Below are 25731 nucleotides of genomic sequence, written 5' to 3' on the forward strand. Positions count from 1 at the left end.
CTTATCTCTCTTGTTAATAAGTACAAGTACTAGGAAACAAAGAGGCCAGAATATATTGCTTCATTTCACAGAGACATCATTCATACAAATCTCTCTCTCTCGGAATGAGGCTTAAAATAAGACATTATTCTGCCTGCCTCATTCAGTCTGGATTCATGAACAGTTCAGGTTGTGGGGTGGTGGTTGCTTTTCGCTAGTAAATCACACTGTATGAGAAAACTCATATACTGATTTTAATTCCTATTACGTGGGGATTTCTTATGTTATGTCGGTTCAGTTCAGTTCAGTCTCTCAGTCCTGTCCGACTCTTCGTGACCCCATGAATCGCAGCACGCCAGGCCTCCCTGTCCATCACCAACTCCTGGACTTCACTTAGACTCATGTCCATCGAGTCAGTCATGCCATCCAGGCCTCTCATCCTCTGTCGTCCCCTTCTCCTCTTGCCCCCAGTCCCTCCCAGCATCGGAGTCTTTTCCAAAGAGTCAACTCTTTGCATGAGGTGGCCAAAGTACTGGAGTTTCAGCTTTAGCATCATTCCTTCCAAAGAAATCCCAGGGCTGATCTCCTTCAGAATGGACTGGTTGGATCTCCTTGCAGTCCAAGGGACTCTCAGGAGTCTTCTCCAACACCACAGTTCAAAAGCATCAATTCTTCGGTGCTCAGCCTTCTTCATGGTCCAACTCTCACATCCATACATGACTACAGAAAAAGCCATAGCCTTGACTAGACGGACCTTTGTTGGCAAAGTAATGTCTCTGCTTTTGAATATGCTATCTAGGTTGTTCATAATTTTTCTTCCAAGGAGTAAGCGTCTTTTAATTTCATGGCTGCAGTCACCATCTGCAGTGATTTTGGAGCCCCCAAAAATAAAGTCTGATACTGTTTCCACTATTTCCCCATCTATTTCCCATGAAGTGATGGGAGCAGATGCCGTGATCTTCGTTTTCTGCGTGTCGAGCTTTAAGCCAACTTTTTCACTCTCCACTTTCACTTTCATCAAGAGGCTTTTGAGTTCCTCTTCACTTTCTGCCATAAGGGTGGTGTCATCTGCATATCTGAGGTTAATGATATTATCCCGCAATCTTGATTCCAGCTTGTGTTTCTTCCAGTCCAGCATTTCTCATGATGTACTCTGCATAGAAATTAAATAAGCACAGTGACAATATACAGCCTTGATGTACTCCTTTTCCTATTTGGAACCAGTCTGTTTTTCCATGTCCAGTTCTAACTGTTGCTTCCTGACCTGCATACAGATTTCTCAAGAGGCAGGTCAGGTGTTCTGGTATTCCCATCTCTTTCAGAATTTTATACAGTTTATTGTGATCCATGCAGTCAAAGGCTTTGGCATAGTCAATAAAGCAGAAATAGATGTTTTTCTGGAACTCTCTTGCTTTTTCCATGATCCAGCAGATGTTGGCAATTTGATCTCTGGTTCCTCTGCCTTTTCTAAAACCAGCTTGAACATCTGGAAGTTCACGGTTCGTGTATTGCTGAAGCCTGGCTTGGAGAATTTTGAGCATTACTTTACTAGCATGTGAGATGAGTGCAATTGTGCGGTAGTTTGAGCGTTCTTTGGCATTGCTTTCTTTGGGATTGGAATGAAAACTGACCTTTTCCAGTCCTGTGGCCACTGCTGAGTTTTCCAAATTTGCTGGCATATTCAGTGCAGCACTTTCACAGCATCATCTTTCAGGAGTTGAAATAGCTCCTCTGGAGTTCCATCACCTCACTAGCTTTGATCATAGTGATGCTTTCTAAGGCCCACTTGACTTCACATTCCAGGATGTCTGGCTCGAGGTCAGTGATCACACCGTCGTGATTATCTGGGTCGTGAAGATCTTTTCTGTACAGTTCTTCTATGTATTCTTGCCACCTCTTCTTAATATCTGCTGCTTCTGTTAGGTCCATACCATTTCTGTCCTTTATCGAGCCCATCTTTGCATGAAATGTCCCCTTGGTATCTCTAATTTTCTTGAAGAGATCTCTAGTCTTTCCCATCCTGTTGTTTTCCTCTATTTCTTTGCATTGATCGCTGAGGAAGGCTTGCTTATCTCTCCTCGCTGTTCTTTGGAACTCTGCATTCAGATGCTTATATCTTTCCTTATCTCCTTTGCTTTTCACTTCTCTTCTTTTTACAGCTAAGTCATACAGTGACTCACTTAGTGGCTCAGTCACACACCTGAGAATGTAAGGAACAACACTTCTTGAAACAGGCAATATCGAAAACAATAGCAGTAATAGTAGAATCATAAGAAGTTAAGTCAAGAACTTCTATTAGGTGTAGCCCAGTGACATCTCCATGTCATCTGACTTAGTTTGCTAAATGACTATAGCTTGCTGTTGATATCCTGCTTGTAGATCCTGAGCATCTGATCTTTATTCAAAGACTGGTTATTGAGATAAGCTTTAGAAACAAACTCAGAATGTCCTTTTTAACAACTTAATTCAACCTCTTAGCAATGTAACATAACCACAAGGAACTATCTAAGGAGTGAGTCTTAGTAAATACAGACCTTAATTAAAAAAACTGGAACTTAATATTCAGTGAAACATAATAGATGCCATAGGCCTGACATCAGTTAGGTGGATTTTTCTTTTAGAGCTCCCCAGTATACGTTGAGATTTCTGTATATGTCGGGAGACAGTCTTTTTATTTACCTGATAAGGCTGTTCAGAACCCAAGTGTCTCCAGTTTCTGGAGGGATGAGGCAGAGAGAAAAAAGGTATAATTTTACCCATAGGAGTAAATCACTAGATTGTTTTAAACGATCAGTAACTCGAGGAGAAGTGCTTCTTTATATCTGAAAACACAGAGTAAAAGTCAACAATATGTCAGACAAAAAGTCGTGAAAATTGTGGTCATATTTAGCAGTCTACTCCATCCCATGCAATTGATCCCTTTGTTCTGCTGTCCTTGCCCAATGACCAAGGACATCAGTGAAAGCAATAGTCTCGAAGAGACTCATGAAGTTTTTGTGAACGTCTGTATGACCTGTCCAGCAAAGTGGGTGCCCTGATCACTGGAGATTGTGGAAAGCACCTTTTAACCATTTTTTTCTATTCTGAGATATTAATCCTGAAGCCAGGAAAGGCATTATCAAATAAAAATGAGGTTTGTCAGGGAGCCAGGAAAAGCCAAGTGGCCATCTTGGACCTCTCATAGCCCCAACTCTTTGGTTTATGGCCATTTATAATCCATTTTAAATTCCCTGAAGACATGTTAACTTTTGTAGAAGCAGAATGAGCTTTGTTCATATGTGCTGTAGTCTGTTCTCAAAAGCCACATTCCAAGAAAACTTTGTTCTTTTAATCAGTGAGAGAAAACCAAATTCCAGTTTGGTAACAGCTTATATTCACTGTGAAACAATAGTTATTCACTTAGTCATAGTAACAATAAGACTTCAAAGGCAGTTTAATGTCTTAACAAACTTGTAGCATGCACAAAACTCTTCTTTCACTTGCAACACACCTGGTTACACTTTCTGTATTCATCACTTCATTTGTCCATTTAGAGGACAGCCACCTGTACGTTTAGACTTACTTTGCTTTCCCTTAATAGAATGTAATTCCATTCCTTATTACTTTTTATTGAAAACACACATCTTACTTTTCTTCAGAAACCATGACTTGTACTTTACATCATCATTCTGTAGATTGGTAAGGATAAATCACCCAAAGTTATATCATTTATAAAAGTATCTTCACAATGCCTCTGTTAATTAGATCAATAAACAAACATCAATATCATGTATCAATTCAGTAATGATTATTTCCCAGATCACACAAGCCTCAAATTCATTTACTTTAATTTTCTTGAATTTAGAATTGTTTGATTTGTAAGCACTGACTTCTCTTTAGGCCAATTAATTAGAGCTCATTGAACCACTTAGCCTTTAGCAATTTTTTCCAAGGATGGAGACATACACCGAGACACACACATATCTGGACAGACAGAAACCTCACAGTTTTCCACCTGAAATTTAAAATGTCTCTTTGTCCCTTTTAATTTCTTGGCTTGAGTTCCAGCTCATGGCTGGAGTCCCAGATAGAGTGGGCTGTGTATCTCAAGGACATGATAAGAGTTAACTCAGGTTTTTCCCCAGGCATGTTTCTGTTTCTCAGGCAGGATCAGAGCTCCCCAAAAGAGTATTTTCACAAGTCAAACTTTTAGTAATTACATGTGCAAAAAGAACCAGTTTTGCAATTTCAAAAAGATTCCATTTTACCTAGTTTTCTCCGGAGTCTATAGAATACACATGGCCATTCAGGGTTCAAAATGTCATTTCTCCTTCATGTAGTCATAGCTTCATAGCTAAGCTTTAAACCAGAGAGTGCTCAGATGGGCTCTGATGACAGGGGTAGACTGATCGATAAGATGTCCCAGCAGGGATTCTCTCTCTGGGCAGGTGAGGTCTTCTCTTAAAGCAAAGAAACCCCATATATAAGGGATTTTTAGGCCTTGAGGATCAAAATTATCCCAGGTTTTCAAGATATTATTCAAGGGGGGTGGTTCTGGACTGTTAGGCCCCATCTGTAAGAGAGAAAAAAGCAGTGCCCAGTGCCATGGCTTTTTTCTACCAGAGGTGTCTGCCCCTGCTCTAGACGGGGTTGGAGACTGATTTTCCACCTAAGCTTCCTTCCCTGGCCAGAGCTAACCTGTCTCTTACAGGTGAAGGTGTCCTACTCCCAACCCCCCTCGTTCTACCACCCAGGCATGGTGGAGATGCACCAGGGTTAGACCTGATGGCATCCCAGATTGATGTCCAGGTCCTCACCATTAAAACCTTGGTTTGATTTCCCTTTTATTCCGGCACCACCTGGGGTGGAACAGAGTAGTTTTCCGGATGCTTGCCGAGCCAAGACCACTAGGGGAAGCACCCAACTTCTGTGTACCTGCGCACATTCCTCATAACAGTATAAGTGGCAAGTCATAAAGGGATGAACAGAAAACCCAAGACATCCTCCTGAGAGTGGCCACACGAGTCTATTTAATAACAAAGGAGGCGATGGAGGGCCCGCCTGCGAGGAAAAACTAATCCTTCATATTCATGGAGTGCCAACATCATCCTTTTTATTCCTGTCCATCAGACTGTACAAAAAGAATACCTAAGGAGTTGAGACAAGAGCCACTGGAGGGCTTCGTCTGCTCTGCTAAGAGCTAGCGTTACTAAGGGAAGAAGCCCAATGCACTTTCAATCTGCCCAAATCTGGGGTGTGCCAATCTGTGTCCTCAGGAATCTCATGCTCACCAGCAATGCCTCAATCCATATAGTCCAGAGGCATAGCCATGACAAGAACTTGCCTGTGTGTCTGTGGGATCAGGATGGTGATTTCTAGTCTGAGAGATGTCCCTGGAGCTAGAGCTCCAGCTAGCTCCCTAAAGTGCTCCTGTCTGCAGTGTCCTGTAAAACTTGGAGTGGGGGCCTTGCTAGAAAAGCACAATAACAGCATGGATTGCAAGTCCCTTGAAAGTCTACAATCTGGCACACAAGGTTAATAACTTTAATTCCCCAAGCAGATATGAAATGGTCAGAGGGACCAGGAAAAGCTGACTGGGGAAAAGAAATTCATTCCACATGCTTCTGATTTAGTAAAGTAGCTGCTGCTGCTGCTGCTAAGTTGCTTCAGTCGTGTCTGACTCTGTGAGACCCCAGAGTTGGCAGCCCACCAGGCTCCAACGCCCCTGGGGTTCTCCAAGCAAGAGTACTGTAGTGGATTGTCCTTTCCTTCTCCAATGCAGGAAAGTGAAAAGGGAAAGTGAAGTCACTCAGTCGTGTCCAACTCTTAGCGACCCCATGCACTGCAGCCTACCAGGCTCCTCCGCCCATGGGATTTTCCAGGCAAGAGTACTGGAGTGGGGTGCTATTGCCTTCTCCGTAGTAAAGTAGAGACCACAGTAAAAGAGCAAAAGAATCTCAACTCTGAGTGTTCTTACCTTGTCTTGAAGATCTTGGTCAAGCCCCCAAGATGATAACCTAGCAGTCAACAGTGACCGATACCACTGGATTCATGGTGTCTAAGAAGAAGATATTACTCTGGGGCCAAAGACAGTCTCAGTCACTCAGAGCTTTGTGTATATTTTATTTAAAGTGAAGGTGACAGAAAAAGCTTCTGACACAGACATCAGAAGGGGCTCACTAATTTAAGTGGGGCCATATATACTTCTCAACTAGCCTCTGAGAATAGACAAAAAACATCTCAAGGATGTGAGCGTTTTGCCCACACCCTTTCCTATAACATACATCCAAAGCTCAAAAAGAGGAATGTCCTTGAACCTGAGATACTGCTCCCTACAATGCCTACTTGTCTTAGGCAAAAAAATGTGAAAAAGAAAGCAAGCTTGCCTCCTCCTTAAAGGGGCTTTAGGCTTGGACTCTTTATCAACCTGCTGGGACAGGTAAGTATACAGTTAAACTCAGAAAACTCTAATGTTGTAATGGTGGTGAGTAAAGCATTTGTATAACATACCACTGATAACTCATGTAAGTATATCACTTATAAATTCAGTATGAAGGTCAAAAGATAAAATATCAAAATAATGATAACTACAAAATGAAATAATGGAACTATGTTTGAAGAATTAGATGACAGTATGATACGAAGTCAACAAACAGAGAGACGCAATGAAGAGCTACAAATTATTTTTTTTTTAAGGAAACTAACAAATTCTGGATTTGAAAACTAAAATAATTGAAATGAAAAATTGATAGGTTCAACAGCACATTTGAGATGCTAGCAGAAATAATCCATAAACTTGAAGATGAATTCATAGAAATCAATGTAAAAATAAAGAGAAAAAATGTTGAGGGAAAATGATGTAAGGCATCCATTCATTACACCATCAAGTATGGAAGGAGAGAGACTCTCAGAAAGCAGGGAGAGAAAGGGGAAGGAGTAAAATTACTTGTAGACGGAATGGCTGACCGGCAGTTCAGAGCGAAACGGAGGTGCAGTGCAGGGCTCTTAGGGCGCCGGGCGGCAGCAGCCTCGGTCTAAGGCCATAGCACCCTGAACGCGCCCTATCTCATCTGATCTCGGAAGCTAAGCAGGGTCGGGCCTGGTTAGTACTTGGGTGGGAGACCGCCTGGGCATACCGGGTGCTGTAGGCTCTTTGCCTTCCCTCTCCTTTAGCCCCCGCCCCACGTCCCAACTCTTGGGCTCCCGCAGCCCCAGCCCCTCCTGGGGGTGGGTGGCCAGGGCACTGACTCCCGCTGCAGACCTGGGTTGCCTCCGCGCGGCCCGCGAGCCCCTCCGCATTTGGCTTCCAGGAAACCAGACGACCGTCCCGCGGGTCTCCGTCTGGGGCTCCCATGGCGTGCCTCAGGCAATCCCGGGGGGCTGCACCAGCCCCAGCCCCAGCCCCAGCCCCACCCCACCCCACCCCCATCCTCGCCGGCGAACGCCCGAGCTCACGCGCACCCGCACGCACACACAGATATATGTGCACAGACGGTGCATGTATCTTATTCAGTTATACTTTTGGTGGATATATGCCTGGGAGTGGGACTGCTGAATCATATGGTACTTCTAGTTTTAGTTCCTTCAGGAACCTCCATACTCTTTTCCATAGTGGCTCTACCAACTCACATTCCTACTAACGGTGGAGGCGAGCTCCCTTTTCTCCACATCCTCTCCAGCATTTGTTATCTACAGACTTTTCCATGAGGACCATTCTGACTAATGTGAAGTGGAACCTCGTTGTAGTTTGGAGTTGAGTCTGTCCAATCATGAGTGATGTGGAGCAAGATGACCTTTTTAAAATGCAGATGCAATTCTATCACCTCCCTGCTCCAACTGCTCTTGTATTTTCCCATCATAGTGAAGATATGACCAAATCCCTTCATTGCTTGGTCCCCACTTTCTTCTCTGATTTCTTTTCACTGGAATGCCCTCTGCACTCTTTTGGTTCCATCCCATAGGGCATTTTTCATTTCTTGAATGTACTAAGGTTCCCTTGTCACGTAGCCTTCCAAGATGCTATTTTACCTGCCTGAAATTCTTCCTGCATCTCAACCCTGGTTGACGTTGGTTCAACCTATGGATCTCAACTCATTATTAGTCTGAAAAGCCTTCTCTGACACCCAGTTTTTGGTGAGGGAAGAGGCCCCTATAGAAGTTCTCAAAGTATCTGCCTGTTATTTATCATTAGATTAGTCTCAGTGAAAGAAGGAACTGTGTTTCTTCTTCTCTCAGCATTCTATTTCCAGAAACATATTGCATGCCTACTAGCTCATAGTAGGTGCTCAATATTTATTCAGTGTGTGAAAGACAGAAAAGTTCTGGGAAGCCTCAACTTTTCACTTGGCTCAGCACTTTGGATCTCTTTGTATCTTTGTCGATTCAGTTCTTTTCTTTCTTCTGTTGATGTGCACACTATATTCAAGGCACGATCTAAGGCATGAAGACATATCAATAAATATAGGTTCTTGCTTTCCAGGAACTCATACATCAGATTTCTATAATTCAGGGTTTTTTTTTATTTAATGCTCTAGAACAATGTGAATTTTTAGTATTATCCATTTTCATTTCAAAGAAAGATCATTTTACTTACATAGCAAAGGTGGAGACCTTCCAACTTTCAGTACAATACTTATACCTTTACCATTTCAGGCAAGTCTTGTGGTTCCTTCTGGAGGTGTGTGGCTCTTCCAGAAATGTGAAGATCTTCCATAGTCCTCAGACTTTGGTGTGATTTGGAATCATCAAGAAAGTTTCCAGGTATAGGTTCCAGACCACCACCTCAAAGAGTCAGTAGCGAATGGAGTGGATTCCAGCAATATGCATTGTTAACCAGCATCACTGGTGATTCTGTTGCTACAGACTCAATGCAGTGGGCAGGGCCTGGACTGCCCACTGGGTCTGATGTGGAATGGAAAGAAGGGCTTACCCCCTCCACTGTTTCTAGCCCTGTGACTAGAAACGGTCCCCAAACAAAAATCAGACAAACAAGATTATCCCAGATCGTAGTCCATGAGATGAAGGAACTAAGCAGCTGGTTGAGATGGAGCCAAGGGAAAGGTTGCTCTTTTTTTCTCCACCTCTACTCCTTTCTTCCTTGATGCCTTAGTGATTCATCGTGGAGATTTGAAATAAAGTTTACAAGAGTCATATTTATTGAATAAAGATTTTGCATTGAACCAACTCTAAAAAATGAAGAAAGTTTCACCTGTCACATGATTCTTTTAAAAAGTCAATTGCTTTTCAACTCTGGGGTTTCTCCATTGCCTTGTTCAAGTAGCCTTAATCGTAAAAATAAAATAAAACTAAATAAAGATTCAAATATACCAACAAAGGAAAGCTTCCGTTTCTTAAATCATCTTTCCACTTAGTAGAACACTAGCTCTTTTCTTTGTATTTTGACTAGGCAATTCGTTGTATTGTGGCTCAGATGGGAAGGCATCCACTTGCAGGAGACTCAGGTTTGATCCCTGGGTCGGGAAGATCCCCTGGAGAAAGAAATGGCAAACCACTCCAGTATTCTTGACTGGGAAATGCCACGGACAGAGGAGCCTGACTGGCCAGTCCATGGGTAGCATAAAAGTTGGGCACAACTGAGCAACTAAGAACAGAAGTATTTCCAAGGACCACATTCAAGAGATTTGGAACTCTTGCTTGACTCCCTCATGTTGACCATGTTGACTAGGCAGCAGATAGCAGCTGATTCTTCTGTACAATTAACAAAGAATGTGTCATTCTGTTCTATACTTTTCTGTACTGTAGGAAGAGACTGTACAGAGCAGATGTCTGGACTTGTACAGGACTTTTGGTCCGTTAGAGGATTACAGTTGCACCATCAATGCTTGCCAGAGGTGGCAGGAAGGCGGCCCTGAAAGTTTGAGTCCAGACATGTCCAGTGTTTTAGGATATATCAGATGAGTAAGAATGCATTTACCCTTCACTATGTCTCCATAGAAAGTTGCTTTGGGTTTGGAGGTACACACACACACACACACACACACACACACACACACCCTGCTGCCGAGACAGGTCAAGAGCTAGAAACCACAGGTAAGGGAGACGGAGAAAGAGGGAGAGAGAGACAGCAAGAGGACACTCAAGCTTCCCAACCCCCGGCCTCCACACCCTCCCCCCTCCACTCTGGGTATCCACCCGGCCCCAAGTCGACCCGACCCCACCCTCACCCACCGACACACTCACACACACTCTCACACACTCACCCTCTGGCCTGGGGGTGGGGGCTGGGTCTCGCCTTAGGTAGCCAGGCCAAAGGGGACCTTTGAGACCTTGGCTTCAAGGAAGTCTTGGGGTCCCCACGGGTGACCGCCAGCCCCAGGGCACCGCGTCCAGCCAGGCCCGGCCCAAAGCTGACGCCCCCTCCCTTGGGGAAGCTGCTTCTTCCGCGTGGCCTTCCTCTGAGGTGCGTCACGGGCTGTGCCAGTGTGTCTGTCTCAGATCCGATGCCATCCTCTCTCCCCTGTCTCCTGTTTGCTGTCTCTCTGTCGCTCGCTCTGTGTCTCCCTCTGTCTCTGCCTCCGTGTGTGTGTGTGTGTGTGTGCGCGCACGCGCACGCGTCTGTCTGTCTGTCTATCTGTATCTCCCTCTCACAGTCCTGGAGTCTATCTCTGAACTTTCATCTCTTTCTGCCTCTGTCTCTCCTGACACCCGGCGGCCCGTCCGTTCCTCTGGCCCCGGCCTCTCACAGGTGCTATGGCTCTGGCTGATGAGGTTGCGACGGCGGGCTGTCGACTGTCTGTGTGTCTGTCCGTGTGCCTGCCTGTCGCTCGTCTGCTCTCGCAGGAAGGTTGTGTGCTTGTCCGGCGGCGTGGGGGAAAGGTGGGGGCCTCGGTAGGGCGAAGGGGCGGGGCTGAGGCGCTCGGGTGGACCGCGCCTCCGTGGCTCCCGGTGGGTTTGGGCACCGGGCAGGTGTCGGGCAGGATGGGCGCTCAGGGCCCTGGCTGGGCGGCGCCTAGGCCCACAGGAGGCTCAGAGGCCCGAGGGCCGCGGGGGTCGGGCGGCGGCAGGGCCGAAAGCCAGACACCTCCGGGCCGCATGGCCCTGGGCAGCGAAAGGGATCGAGGGAGGCCCGGCTCGCCGAGCGCAGCCGGGCCTGGAGAGGCCCGGGGTGGAGGGCGCCAAGACCTCCGCGCCCCTCAGCCCACCCCCCAGGCCCCGTGCGCACGCACGCCTGGCATGCCGCTGGGGGTCCCGGAAGCCCTCCGGGCTGCCGAACCTGGCCAGGCGTTTGCTGGCCGCGGGGTGGCAGTGTTCGGGGGCATGGCGGCATTGGCTGGCGGAGTCTGGTCGCGGGTCGTTCGGCTCAAGTACAGCGCACACCCCCATGGTGAGGTGCGGCCTGCTGGCCCGACCGGCAGGTCAGAGCGAAAGGGAGGCACAGCGCAGGGCTTTTAGGGCGCCCGGCGGCAGCCGCCTCCTTCTACGGCCATATCACCCTGAAAGCGCCTGATCTCCTCTGATCTCCAGGGCTCACATTTGATGGTGGTCTTGTCATCTCCTACCTCTTTCTCGTAAAGCTGGCAGCTGAGGGAATGAGGTAAGTGTAAAATTGAATAACAATAGACTGTGTGGAATCTGTGAATGTGGAGCTCTGTGAATCCGTAGGTCTAAGGAGAGACTGGCAGCTGCCGACGTGGAGTATCTGTCCCCATGACCACGTTTACGTCATCAAATGTGCCATTGACCGCCCTCCCCCCACCCCGGGTGGCAGGGACCCCCACGTGGCAGCCCCCAGGCTCGCTCTCTCTGGCTCATCCACCCTCTAGAAGTTTCCCCAGACCCTCAGTAGGAGTGGGCACTGCTACGGGTGTGCGTTGTGTGTCCTCGTGCCCCATGTGACGTTGCACGACTAACCGCACTCTGTGTTTGCACCCTTCCTCCCGCGCTCATGGGACCAGGCAGCGTGGCGGGAATGCAGGGGCTGGATTCTGCTACAGTCAGGACTTGCTCCTGATGTGCTTCCGGGTGAGTACAGGCCGGCCTGGTCCTGCGGGGGCATGGAGCCCACGCCCCAGGGAGTGGAGGGTCAGTGGGTCTCTGGAGGTTAGCCTGGGAGAACCCTCACACCAGAGAACGTGACCTTGGCGCCCCACTGCCGCTGGAGTGGTCAGAGCATGGCCAAGGCCCCTCGCATAGGGACGCATGGGTATCCCTCCCACAGCGCCAGTGCTGCCGGCCATGCCCTGCATGCACGTTCTCGGAGGGAACAGGGCCCAGAGCGTCAGGGTTCACGAGGCTGCCCTGCCCTGGGCCTCTCCGTACGGAGGCCAGTGTTTCACACGGAGGTGCACCGGCATCTGGGGCTCGGCTGCTGCTAAGGGGCCACCCTCCCTTGCAGGCGCTGCTCTGGGTAGGCCTCTGGTGGGTCTGGCCCTGGGGCCCAGCCCTGCTCGAGCAACTCTGAGGGCAGGAGGCTGTCTGCTCTGTCCTGTTCACATCTCAGCTAGAAAGCTGGATTGGGCTTTTGAGGTTTTTTTACCAGCAGCTTTTAGCTATATGTCAGAATAAAGTCAGCCACAGAGTTCTCTCCTTGATCTGCTTGGCCCTCCATGTTTCTCTGAATTCTCAAAGCAGCTGAAGCCCCAAATGGGGTGGGGGTGGGGGTGTCAGGAGGGGCAGGGGCTGGGGCACCAGCTGCCAACCCAGGACTGACTTTTCTGTGTGTGTGTGTCCAGTTTACCTGCACGAATTCTCCAGATGTTTATACAGCATCCAGTATACAACAAAGACTACATTTTGAACTTGATGGAATCTTTACTCTGTTAATACTTGTTACATGGACCCGAAGATATTACAGGGTTTTTAATTAGTGAAAAATTCATGAATACCATAGAGAAAATATTTTAGAATTTAATGTTTCTGATATTTATGTAAACTTATGACTTCATTTATATAATTCCTTCCTTTTTCTTGTATATTCAGGCTATGAATATCCTTTCAGATCAATTTCATGTTCTGATACTGTTCTGATACCTGATTTCAGTCTTTCAAATGAATGTACTGTAGTGCTTGTCTGTATAAATCCTATGAACAAACACAGGGCTTTTGTAAATGATGCATTTATTGTAATTATTCTTGTTTAATTTTTCAATGTTAAACCATGAGAGAAGGGGTTTTCCTGCGATTGTAAAATCATCATGACACGGTGTGCTTTATTATCCTTCCAGAATGTAACCAAGCTCTCCAACAATCACTCTGAAATAAGAAAACTTAATTTCAACCAATTGTTGTTGGATGTTAACGACTGGCCTAAACTGTACTTTTTCTAGCAAGAAATGCTTTTTGTCCACAGCGTGAAGTGATTTAAAAGTACTGGGTGTTAAATGTGAGCTTCTAATGAAATTTGGGCTGAAAGGATGCCTAGAAGAAGACTGAAAATCTCTCCTGTAACCCAGTCTCTGTGGACCTGGATCCCTCCTCTCCGGTGAGACTCTTTGGGGACCAATCTCGATGCCCTGCACCCACTGCAGAGCCATCGAGCTGGACAGTGAAGGTGCCACTTCCCAGACAGACAGGGTAGTGTAGCTCTGACAAAGGCCTTATTTTTATGGAAATCATCTTTTTACATGATTGTAAACATGTTTAAAGAATGGACCTAGGCGTACATTTTTAGATTGTGATGACATAGCCATTCTGGATTGTATAAGTAGCAAATGTAATTTTTACTTTTTCAGCGGCACATTAAAAAAGCCAGCAAGAGATGCGTTCAGGTCACAGTGTGATATTTATTATGCAGCTGGTATCTTGGTAGACAGAGACAGCATGTTTCTTTACATGTGGGTTCTGCCTTTAATTTACTTGTACAATTCATTGTTATCATTCTATTTTCCTATTAATCTTTTGTGAACTTCCTGAATATGTGACAAAGTATGTACAGTCTACTTTTGAACTATTTTTATCATAGTATTATTTATTGCTTTCTTTCAATAAAGTACTGAAGCAAAATTTCCCAGGGCCAATAAAGAGTGCCGAGGGTAAGCTGTACTCTCACTGAGAACAGACCAGAGCTGGTAATGGGAGCCCGTGTCATCACACGGACATTCTGTTAAGAGAAATGGACGGATGCAATAGAAAGGCCAGAAGGCGGAAGCATAGGTGTCCCTTGAGGACGACCGACAGTGTGTTCATGCCCTTGGCTCTGGAGACAAGAGGCTCCATCACTTCAGCATCTGCGGGGACAAGGCCCCTCTGCTGCTGAGGTGTGGGCAGCGGGCCAAGGGTGGGAACAAAGTGCAGGTGTCGAGGCTCGCCATCGGTCACAGCGTGGGGTGTCCGAGGGCAACCTTGACGGGGATCCAAATGATGCACCCTAGTCCAGCATCAGGTCCTCCCCCAGCATCAGACCCTAGTCCAGCGTCACGGCCCTAGGCCAGCATCAGGCCCTCCCCGACCCTCAAACCCTCCCCCCACCTCCAACCCTTCCCCAGTATCAGGCCCCCCACCTCCAGTATGAGGTGTGGCAGCCCTACTTGTCTGATACTCCTGAGCACACTCAGGCAGCCCCAGAGCAGCAGGACAATAGCTCTGGCAGGAGGTGCATCTTTAGGAATCACCTGCGGAGCAGCAGCAGCTGGGCTTTGTTTCAGGTCAAGGAGAGACAAAGAAAAGGCACTTGTGCAGGAGGCAGTGGAGGCTGTGGGCACGTTCCCCCAGCTCTGCTTCCTCCCCGTAGGGGCTTTGCTCTCCTGCTCTCTCACAGGCCCCAGGGTGGTGTCCTTCCAGATTCACGGTCTCCTTGATATCTCAAGCCCAAGTCCTGAGTTGTGTCCCAGTCCGGCGTGGCAGAGGGCTGGGAACACCCAAGCTCAAGGGCTGAAAGGATTCCAGGGGGACAGCCGGGCCCCAGCAAGTGGCAGGTTAGGGGATGAGGGTGGCCACCTACAGAGGGCCCCGGAGCAGCACTGGAAGGAGAGCAGTGATGCCTTAGCTCACTCGGGGACGCTGCCCGGCCTGGCACTCAGAGATGTTACTGCCAGCAGCTCTGGGGATACAGGAAGCCTGGTGAGTGACACCACGCCACCCAGGCCGTGTGGTGGGCACTGCTGACCATGTCCTCGGTTTTCATTCTGGTTCCAACTGTCCCTCCAAGGGCTGATGGGCTCCTCTTCCGAACGGCACAGACACTTTCTTTCTGTGGGTGAACGCATCCCTTGTTTCTGTTGGCGCTGTTGTCGCTCATCGTGTGTTTTCCTCTTTACAACCTGTGCTTGCTGCTCTTCCAGTTTAACTTAGGAGCAGCCCTCATTTTCTGCATTTCTAGTTGTCAGCATTCACTGGGGCTTTCCAGGTGGCGCTAGGGGTAAAGATCCTGCCTGCCAATGCAATAGATAATGAGAGATGTGGGTTCGATCCCTGGGTTGAGAAGATGCCCTGGAAGAGAGCATGGCAACCCACTCCAGTCTTCTTGCCTGGAGAATCCCATGGACAGAGGAGCTAGTGGGCTACAGTTCCTGGGGTCGCAGAGTCAGACACGACTGAAACAGGTTAGCACACACTCAGGTTTTAGTTCAGTCGCTCAGTTGTGTCCGACTCTTGTCACTCCTTGGATTGCAGCACTCCAGGCTTTCCTGTCCTTCACTATCTCCTGGAGTTTGCTCCAACTCATGTCCATTGAATCATCATGCCATAGAGCCATCTCATTCCTGTTTCATCCACGAGAGAGGTGGCTAGGGCTCGGCAAAGTGTCTGGTCCCACTGGGTGGGTGTGAACCTGCCCTAACCGCTCCCTAACCACGTGACTGTCACTGTGTCCTCCTCTGTAAATCGGGAGGGGGCAGCACCTGCTTGGTAAGGGGCACACACAGCATCTGGTACATAATCAATGCACCATCCATCTCAGCATTGTATTTACTACTAATAGGGATAGCATTTAATAATCTGCTCCTTTTTCTCTCTTGTCACTTAACTGTGCTCCAGACCACATCTGCTTTACTTACCCCTGTAAATCCCACACCCAGCACAAACGAGACTCAACAAATTTGTGGCTGAAGAGGCAGGAACATACGCTGTCCTCAAGGAGAGGAAGCTGAGTGATATGGGGGCCTGATGATAACCCTGTGTGATGAGAGGACCCCAGGAGGACCTGTGTGGCTGTCGGGTGGGGTGGGGGGCATGGGTAGAACCCCTGATGAGCTCCTGGGGATGGGGAAGGTGGCAGGAAGGAGGGTGGGCTGTTCCTTGTGGGGTGTCCACAGATTGTACCTTACCCCTCACTGAGGAGCACTTAGGCCGTTTCCAAACACATGTCACTGTTAGGATGAAACAATCATTGCCCAGCTCCTACTCAATCAATTTCGTAGAATATGTTTCTAGCACTGGAGTACAATCATCTGCTTTATTCCTTCCATGCTCCGTTCATCCACCCATCCAGCCAGCCATCTGTTCATCCATCCACCACTCACTAATCAATCCATCCATCCAACCATCCACTCATTAACTCAGCCGATCATCTCAGACCCATTCAGAAGACAGACGCCTCCTCCACTCCTGCTCCCAGGAGGACCCCCAGCGTGATTGACAGGAGCCTCGTGGGGACGACAGGGGAGACACAGAAGGGAGATGCCTGCAGGCCCTCCTCCCTCTGAACGGTGAAGCACCCACCTGGTCCTAACGCCTCCTTGCTGGGGTGTTCAGGCCGGCCCTTTTCCTTCTTGCGAAACAAGCGGCTGATGGAGGACTTGATGCCCTTCTTCTTTGGGGCTTTGTGCAGCGAGCCCTGGCTGCTGGTGCTGCTGCTGGGGTTATTCCCGGGGCTGTCCTGAGAGCCTGTGGAGCTTCGGGGAGAGAAAACGACCTTTAACTGGCACCCTTGTGCAAACACACACCCCTCCACAAGAGCTACTGATAGAAACGGGCACCCAGCAGCACCCGCGCCTCAACCTCGCAGCTGACAGTTGGAGTCTCCTTCACCGACCACACTCCACACGAGCAATGCAGGCTCCCAGCGTCAGACAACTGCACCGGGAAGCTGAGATTCTCTGCCTCGAGCTCTCCCGCGAGGAGGGCTTGACTCCAGGCCAGCTGGTGCAGAGGGCGCTCTGACCCTCCCTTAGGGTCGCTGCTCGGCAGGTGATGATGCTCCAGGAGAAGACGAGCTCCCCTGCTCTGGGTAGGTCCCCCGCCTCCCACAGGGTAACCGTGCCCGGCCGTGGCAGGAGAGCGACGGTCACCGTGCAGGGCTGCTGGTCAGGTGAACACACATGCCCCCCATTGAGTGCTGCCTGGCTCAGGATGGGAGCTCAGCAAGTAGTGTTCTGAACGAGGACAGTGTCAGTCACAGGAGGGGACAGAGTCTCCTGAGAGGAGACCCCTGCAGAAAAGGGAGGGACCCTCAAGAGCGAAACCCGAGAGGCACGGGGCCGTCACTGTCAGGAACGTGCCCCAGGCCGGGCAGACCTCTACCAAGAGCAGGAAGAAAGCTCCCACAGGAGTCAATCTGTAGAGATGGACGTTTTCTAAAATCACTGAGGTCACTGAGCTCTTCTTCCCCAGCACCTGAAGTTCACCACTAAACACAGGCACCGAACTCAGTGGTATTCCTTTAAAATCATCCTTGCAACTCTTTCAAGACAAGAGGCGCAGGGCTCCTGAAACTGACGACGCACACACAGGTCGCTTACTTGTGGGCGTCCCTGAGGTCCTCATGGGTGGCTGTGCGCAGCGCCCCCGTGCGAAGGCGGCCCAGCTGAAGGGACCGTGGCCAGGCGAGGGTCGAGGTTTCACATTTGATGGCGGTCTTGTCATCTCCTACCTCTTCCTGTATAGCTGGCAGCTGAGGGAGTGAGGTAAGTGTCAAATTGGCTAACAATAGACTGTTCTGAAAAAGGCAATCACACAGGCTTTACATTATAACCAGAAACTTATTTGAAGATCTATTAGCTATGCTTTCCCCCAAGTACAAAAAAACCCTTGTTATAGCTTAATGCCATCGTAAAGGACTGTCTTGTTCAAAAAAAGGGGGGCTATGGGGCACCGAGAGCATCTGACTGAGTGCAGAGACCCCGGACAGGAGCCTCCCTGCAGCCGGCCTCAGCCCTCCCTGGAATCCAGCGACCAGATGGCCCTGCGGGGCAGGACAGCAGAGCGATGCTGGCACCGTGAATCCTGCACAGCATGAACTGCCCTGATGAAAGGACTGTGCTCATCGCCAGATGCTACTCAGAAGCACCACAGCTAGAGTACAAAACCTCTCAGCAAAGCCGTCCAGACCTTTCTGTTTGAAGGAGAAAAAGACACAGCTTGTGCCACCATCCAAGATCATTTGGAGTGATGATGCAGGTTACTGGAACCCATGACAACAAGAGAAACACAGAAAAGGTACCTAACCCCTCCACGTGAACACCATGTGCCTGGATCGTATTTCTCGGTAACATACAGACTGGGGACTACCCACTGAAGTACTTACACGCAGTTCAAGTGTCATTCGCTCACAGTGGATTCCATAAGGCGCCCCCAGGTCTTCACTAAGAGATGATCTTGTATCACCCTAGAGCGGTGGGAGGTTCAAAAAGGAGGAGATATATGGGTACCTATGGCTGATTCCTGTTGAGGTTTGACAGAAAAGAAAATTCTGTAAAGCAATTACCTTTCAATTAAAAAATAAACTAATTAAAAAAAAGAAGAAGAAGATGATCTCTCTTGGACACCCAGCGTTTCTGCTGGTCCTGGGTGTGAGGAAAGGAAAGACAGTGTGGGAACAGATTAACCCTGCAGGGTCCAAACAGGTCTCACTGATACATTTCGGTGTGTGGTTAAACCAGGGGAGGTTTTAGGAAACATGCATGGCATGTATTGTTATAAACAATGAGTGTGTTGTTTTGACCAACTAACCTGTGCCTTTTTGGTGGGATTCTGTAAGGAATACTGATCCCGTGCAGCCCCACAGGAGCTTGGTGACAGCAAGGGAACTTAGTGCAAAATACAGCTGAACTCATTTAAGAGCAGCTGGATAAACTGGGCTCCCTCCCCTGAGCTCTAACAAGAACCCTCAGACAACAGAAGGCTACAAAGGCTAGAAATTTTCCACATGGAACTGAACAGGGATCAATCTCAAAGTCAAGTAAAAATAAGCATTTATAAAAATCAGAAAACAACAACGAACAGAGCAGGGAAGTGACACACCTGGGTTGACTATGGACTCAGTGGAGACAAACACCTGCCTCAGAGTCAGGGCCCAGGCCAGCCCCTTCTCCTGGGCCTCCTCCTGAGGAAGGCCTCTGGGTCTGGGCCTGGCTGCCCTCCCCCAGGATGGGAGCTGCCCCACTGGTGCCACATGTGGCTAGGAAGGGCAGTGCCTTGTCCTCGCTGAACAGGAGGGCAAAGCAGGCCACAGAGCAGGCGAGCGGCACACCCAGGTGACCAAACCCAGGGGGACAGCGCTGCTCTGCTGTGCTCAGCAGAAGGGCTCCCGGGCACTGAGTTGCCTGAACTGGAGTACCGCCACCCCAGTCCTGCGGGAAGGCCCAGGAGTGCTCGGTCAGCGGGCTGGGAGCAGGAGAGGGACAAGGAAGGCCAGCCCTTGGGGCACTGGACTCCAACAACAGGGGCTCATCCAAGTGACCCGAGGGGAGAGGCAGCGAGCTCCCTCCTGATGCTCCCTCCATCAGGGATGCCGTGATGGACACGAGAGCCTCTGGAGGAAAGGTGGCTGGACAGCACCATGGTTAAGTGTCCAGGCTCTGATCAGACCAGTCCGCACCACGCTGCTGGGTGTGAGAGCCTGGGCAGGGTGCCCGGCCTCGCTAAGCCTCAGTGTCTATGTCTGCTGAATGGGGATAGCAGCAGCCTGGACCTCACCTGGGGATGAGATGACAGACTCGGAAAGCACGTGCCCGGCACACAGAGTCTCCTGCACACTGCTACCCACCATCATTAAATTGGCTTCCTGCAAATCTAACATCTATGGCTCTGATTCAGTCATTTCTTACATGAAAACACTAAGCAGAAATTCCATGGTGGTCCAAAGGTTAAGACTTGGCACTTTCACTGCCGGGACACTGGTCTGATCCCTGCTTGGGGAACTAAGATCCCATAAGCTGTGCAGCATGGCCAAAAACATAAGTACAGAAATTTTTAGAAATAATAAATAATACTATGTCTATTATAAACAAGCATGAGATGATCAGAAGGCAAACAAGTGGGAGAAAGGCAAATTGTTACAATTGTCCCAACGAATGACCTATTTCCAACAGAACCATCAGCACATTTTAAGTGGTGGGTGAGTTTCATCACTTCCATTAAAACGTCAATTATTCACCAGGACATAACTACACAGTGTTCATTCACGTTAAACGATAAGGACTCTTCAATACTTCACAGAGAAACAAAGGCCTGCTAAATTACTAAATAGTTTACCTTTCGATGCTGCTTCCTTAAATCACTAGGCTGATAGATGCATGCAAAGAAATGAAGAGAAACCAGATTCATTGCGACTTTGAAGCTAAAACTTCAAGAATCCGTAGAGGCAAATACAGTAAAGCAAAAATGATGGCAAACATGTAAGTGACATGAAGATTTAGAGAACATGTGACTGGAAACAGAACATTTTTTTTTGACCACAGAAGTTAAATAAGCTATTCAAGATTTACTTAGAGAAACACTATAAATTATTACTCAGGAAGATACCATTCTATTACAACATCATGATTTATTAAAGCATAGCATTCTGTACAACAAAGGGCCTTAACAGGTGTCTATTCTCAGCCAAATCTCTCTAAAAGTTAGTTTCTCTTAATCAAAAACATGTTATACTTTAAATTATTTATTTAACTGATGAGGAAGTTACCATAATATCTATTTTAACACTGAACAAATCTAACCACCTATTGGACATTAATGTAAAATCCTGACACAGAATTTGATTTAAAACTTCTCACAATAAATTCATTAAAGCAAGTTCCCTGTGAAAATATGTAAGAATGAAAGCTAGCATAATAGCAGGTGCAGTTTTTACATTTTATTAACAATAGAAGATACTTTTTTAACGAGTCTAATAGAGACATTAACTGTGCAAAAGCTGATGAGATTTACAGTCTTAAATACAAGCACCAACATAGAAAGGATATTGTGTCAGTTCAGTTCAGTTGCTCAGTTCTGTCCGACTCTTTGTGACCCCATGAATCGCAGCATGCCAGGACCCTCTGTCCATCACCAACTCTTGGAGTTCACCCAAACTCATGTCCACTGAGTTGGTGATGCCATCCAGCCATTCATCCTCTGTCGTCCCCTTCTCCTCCTTCCCCCAATTCCTCCCAGCCTGAGAGTCTTTTCCAATGCGTCAACTCTTCACTTGAGGTGGCCAAAGTGCTGGAGTTTCAGCTTTAGCATCAGTCCTTCCAATGAACACCCAGGACTGATCTCCTTTAGAATGGACTGGTTGCATCTCCTTGCAGTCCAAGGGACTCACTCTCAAGAGTCTTCTCCAACACCACAGCTCAAAAGCATCAATTCTGTGATGCTCAGCTTTCTTCACAGTCCAACTTTCATATCCATACATGACAACTGGAAAAACCATAGCCTTGACTAGATGGACCTTTGGTGGCAAAGTAATGTCTCTGCTTTTGAATACGCTATCTATGTTGGTCGTAACTTTGCTTCCAAGGAGTAAGCGCCTTTTAATTTCATGGCTGCAGTCACCATCTGCAGTGATTTTGGAGCCCCAAAAAATAAAGTCTGACACTGTTTCCCCATCTATTTCCTATGAAGTGATGGGACCAGATACCATGATCTTAGTTTTCTGCGTGTCGAGCTTTAAGCCAACTTTTTCACTCTCCTCTTTCACTTTCATCAAGAGGCTTTCTAGTTCCTCTCACTTTCTGCCTTAAGGGTGATGTCATCTGCATATCTAAAAGTCCATTAATTCTACACTTAAGAGGATCATTTCTTTATGTAAGCACAATCTCATTTATGAATTACACATGATATGTAGTTTAGGATCCATCTACATATATTATGCTTATAACTGTGTGCTGCTGCTGCTAAGTTGCTTCAGTCGTGTCCGACTCTGTGGGACACCATGGACTTCAGCATACCAGGTTCCTCCGTCCATGGGATTTTCCAGGCAAGAGTACTGGAGTGGGTTGCCATTGCCTTCTCCTGTAACTGCATAGTGATACACCAATTCAACTTACTGCTATGGGGGAAAAACACCATTTAATGAGACATGAAGACAAAGCACAAACCCAACTAAGGGGACACACGCTGTGGACCACAGCACGGCTATGACCAGAGCAAGTGAGGGGACGGGGGAGGAGAGATGGATGGGTAAACTACAGCCTCGGGGGCTGGTGGGGGATCTGGATTCATGACGAATAAGCAGACAACAGGATGAGGGAGGGAATCAAAACCAGTGATGAAAGCAGACACACTGTCAGAGAACTCCAACAGCAAGGAAAACATACAGAATTGTTCTTTTCCAAATATTTGGAAAGAAATCAAGCATGAATCCGCAGAGAAATCATCAAAGAATTTTAAATATCAACTAATTAGCCAATGATGCAAATTATAAAAACAGTGTCAAAAGACCACAAAGTGGACTAGTTACCACTTCACAGGCCGCTAAAATGATTCACGGTTAATTTAATTACAAGCTGACTAACAATGCAGCTAACATGAAATGGGTGGTAACAGAAAAAAGAGACAATACAAGTCCAGTTACAAAGCAGAATCTTGTACACATGATTTCACGGGGTAAACAGCAATACACTCACAACACCTAAGCTAAACACGCAAGAAAGCTGGAACATGTGCTTTAGAGCCGCACACTCTGTCACCAAAAGCCCTAGGTCGTCATCCCAGTTTTAGACTCGGAAAAGTGAGGCAGCCCGACGTCTTCCCTGGGGCCCTGGGGCCCTGGGCTTTTAACCTGGTTTCATACACAGAGCTGGACTGAGCGCATGGCCAGGTCCATCAACAAGCAGACCAGTGTAGATTCTTGGTTTTGTTCCCACCGCATGCCCTGCACCCTGTAGCCAGGCATCCCCAATGGAGAATGTGCTGTACGGCTTTCCCATGCCATGAGAGCTCCCTATGGTTACTTTCATGAAGCTGTCTGCTCCCTGAGAACAGAAACTTCCCTGCAGCTGCTGTGCCCAGCACAGGCCAGGTGCAACGTTACAGAGGCAGGCTCTGGCTGAGTTCATGATGACGTGCTAAGTTGGTGGTCCAAATATCAAGACTAATTTGTCACTGTGCCATTGTGGAATGATTAAAGACTAGGCAGTTTAAAAACTTTTAGACCTCTGAGCGTAGCAAATGTACCTGATTTTCTTCTGGGTATAAAGAGAAAAAACAAAAAACAAACAAAAAACAGCGTGCTGGGGGAGGGATGCGGCAGGGAGGAGGCAGACACATACCAGAGTCATGATGCCCAGCTGGTCTCCCTCCTGCGCCAGGCTGTGCTGCCTCCTTCTGGGCTTGGGCAGGGGCGGGCAGGAGTCAGCATGCGAGGAGGTGGAAAGCAGGTTGAGGGAGCTCACTGATTTAAAACGACGGAGGCTGCCTAAGCTCCCCCTGCCCTCCCTGCTCTCAGTCTCCTCGGCCCGCTGCTCCGTGTTCTCCTTCTCTTCTTCGATCAACCTAAAATAGAATAAAATACATCACCTGCCTTTGTCAGCAGAGGGACCTGTCTGGACAATAAATTTGGGCTGGCATTCTGTGTCATGATTAGCAAATTCCAGAAACAGTTGCTCAATGAACATCTCAGCCAAAAGGTTCTACGTTTCCTCTTTTGAATATTCTCAAACTTAGAATAACTTAGCATTGAGTCTTCCAAACTGGCCCTGATCATTCATGCTTGATTTCACTTATTTACTCTAACATTCTGAAGGGGCCCTGGTGGCAATTCTCTTTCCTGTGAAGAGATACCTCAAGTTTACAACCCTTACCTCCCCTGCTCTCAGGGCAGACATGCACGTCAGTGCCTCAAGTCTTTTCCACTGGGAATCAGGAACTCTGTATAATCAAAACAGCAATTCACAAACAAGCTGCAGTTTCTAAACACAAGTCTCCAGACCAGATGAAGTGCTGAGTTGATCTTTTTTTTTTTTTTTTTAAGGTTGTATATATACAAATGCATCACTTTATGAAGTTCTCCACCAGCTTTGTGTGAGTTTCTGGATTCATGTCAATGTGCTGCATTAACCTAGAATTCACAGTTTCTGCTCTTCTCCCCTAATGTGTGGTGGATGTTTTTATATAGCAGTTTAAATACACGATTATGCAAATAAAATGATTTTCAGATTAAAATACAAGATTCTTACAGAAAGTAAACTCTCCAGCTTCACTTCTACTCATACATCTGGAAAGTTTTTCACTGTTGATAACAAGTTGATGGACAGAATTGACCATTTACATCAAGTCAACTTGTCGCATAAGGAAAAATCACTTTTACCTGAAAACTTGCTGTAAAAATAAAAATATTAATCTATAACCATTCCATACTTCCTGCAGGGACACGGAAAGACCATCTTTCTGAGCTCATCTGTGCTCAAACACGGCCCACAAAGCTGTCTGTCTTGGCGTCAAATGGGCAGGTGACACCACCTGCGTTTGCTGGTTGTCCCGTACACCCCCTGCCTTTCCCCCGGAGCATCCCGCTCGGCCTACAGGAACGGGCACCTCGGCCTGGGCTGACGTGGCAAGAACAGTCTGAGCAGCAGCTCTGCCTGGTCCTGTGCAGGGTCACCGGCCTGCGGCCACTCTGAATGTGGACTCGGGACACGGGCATAGATGTGTGGGTGTGGACACCAGGCAGGCCTCGGGGCTCCCAGCCACCTGGCTGCACCCAGACCCAAGGCCCCCTGCTCACCACGAGGCAGGCCTTTTGATTCTATCCTGTTTTGAAAATTGTTATAACTGCCAAGACGGTGTCTAAAGAAAACATCTTAAATATACTGATGAGATGAGAAAAACTCAAACACATGTCCTTGGACCACTGTCTTACAACAAGCCAATCTTCACACTGCATTAAGTTAAAAAGGAAAATGCAGATCTGAGTGGGAATTTGCCAACCCCAAAACCCCAGCTTTCACCAGGTGGCTTCTCACCAGAACATGGGGGGCTCTGAGGGACACAGGAGGGTCCACGGGCCACAGGGGACACCACCTCGGCACCTCACCCACCTTGGTGCTCAGAGCTGAGGGGGGATACCCCACAACGCCTCCTGCCGCCCCCACAGAGTGCGGAAACCACACCATAGACAGAACGCCCCAGCTGACCGAGCTCTGTAATCAAGGGCCATCTCAAAACTGAAATTCCTGAAGCAGACCTGAGGTCAGGTTTCTTACTATGGAACACTCAGACATCCCTAGGAGAAGACAGCTCCTCAGAGAAACCGAGTTTCTGGTGCTGAGTTCAGGATCACCCACCGGATCTCTTCATTGATGATGTCCAGCTGCTCCTGCATCATCACGGTCAGAGTCTTGGCATTGGCCTGCCTGCTGGGCGACAGCTGAGTGGCTGAGCTGAAGAGGGTGACCCTGTCGCCCTCGTCGTCAGACACGCTCTCATCACTCTCAAAAGCCTGGGCCACGTCGGCCAGCATGCTGGCTTGCTGCGTGCTCTCGCAAGTCCTGCTCCTTTCGGGTCTGGCACCTGGCACGAGAGGACCACGTCTTGTCAGCAACATTCAAGGGCAGCTCAAGTCTATCAGGACTGATACCAATTTTTACATGGAAGGCCCTGACTCTGGATAAATGCGCCATGCTCATGAGACACTGCCATCTCTTAAGCGAACAGGACTCAAGAAACAGGCAGGGG

General features: G+C 48.0%; 1 protein-coding gene and 1 pseudogene across 1 annotated transcript; one reads left to right on the forward strand and one right to left on the reverse strand.

Moving 5' to 3' along the window:
• Nucleotides 1–6990: 6990 nt before the first annotated feature.
• LOC113889243 lies at nt 6991–7109 on the forward strand (annotated as a pseudogene).
• A 14893-nt stretch (nt 7110–22002) lies between these two features.
• Nucleotides 22003–25566, reverse strand: LOC113889241 (liprin-alpha-1-like; the record flags this gene model as incomplete). The annotated part of the gene is made up of 2 exons (XM_027535998.1): nt 22003–23550; nt 25341–25566. Coding segments are annotated over 2 exons (581 nt in total), but the record flags the coding sequence as incomplete, so codon positions are not given.
• Nucleotides 25567–25731: the final 165 nt, after the last annotated feature.

Source organism: Bos indicus x Bos taurus, unplaced genomic scaffold, assembly GCF_003369695.1.
Source record: "Bos indicus x Bos taurus breed Angus x Brahman F1 hybrid unplaced genomic scaffold, Bos_hybrid_MaternalHap_v2.0 tig00011639_arrow_arrow_91085_119146, whole genome shotgun sequence".
Classification (NCBI taxonomy): domain Eukaryota; kingdom Metazoa; phylum Chordata; class Mammalia; order Artiodactyla; family Bovidae; genus Bos; species Bos indicus x Bos taurus.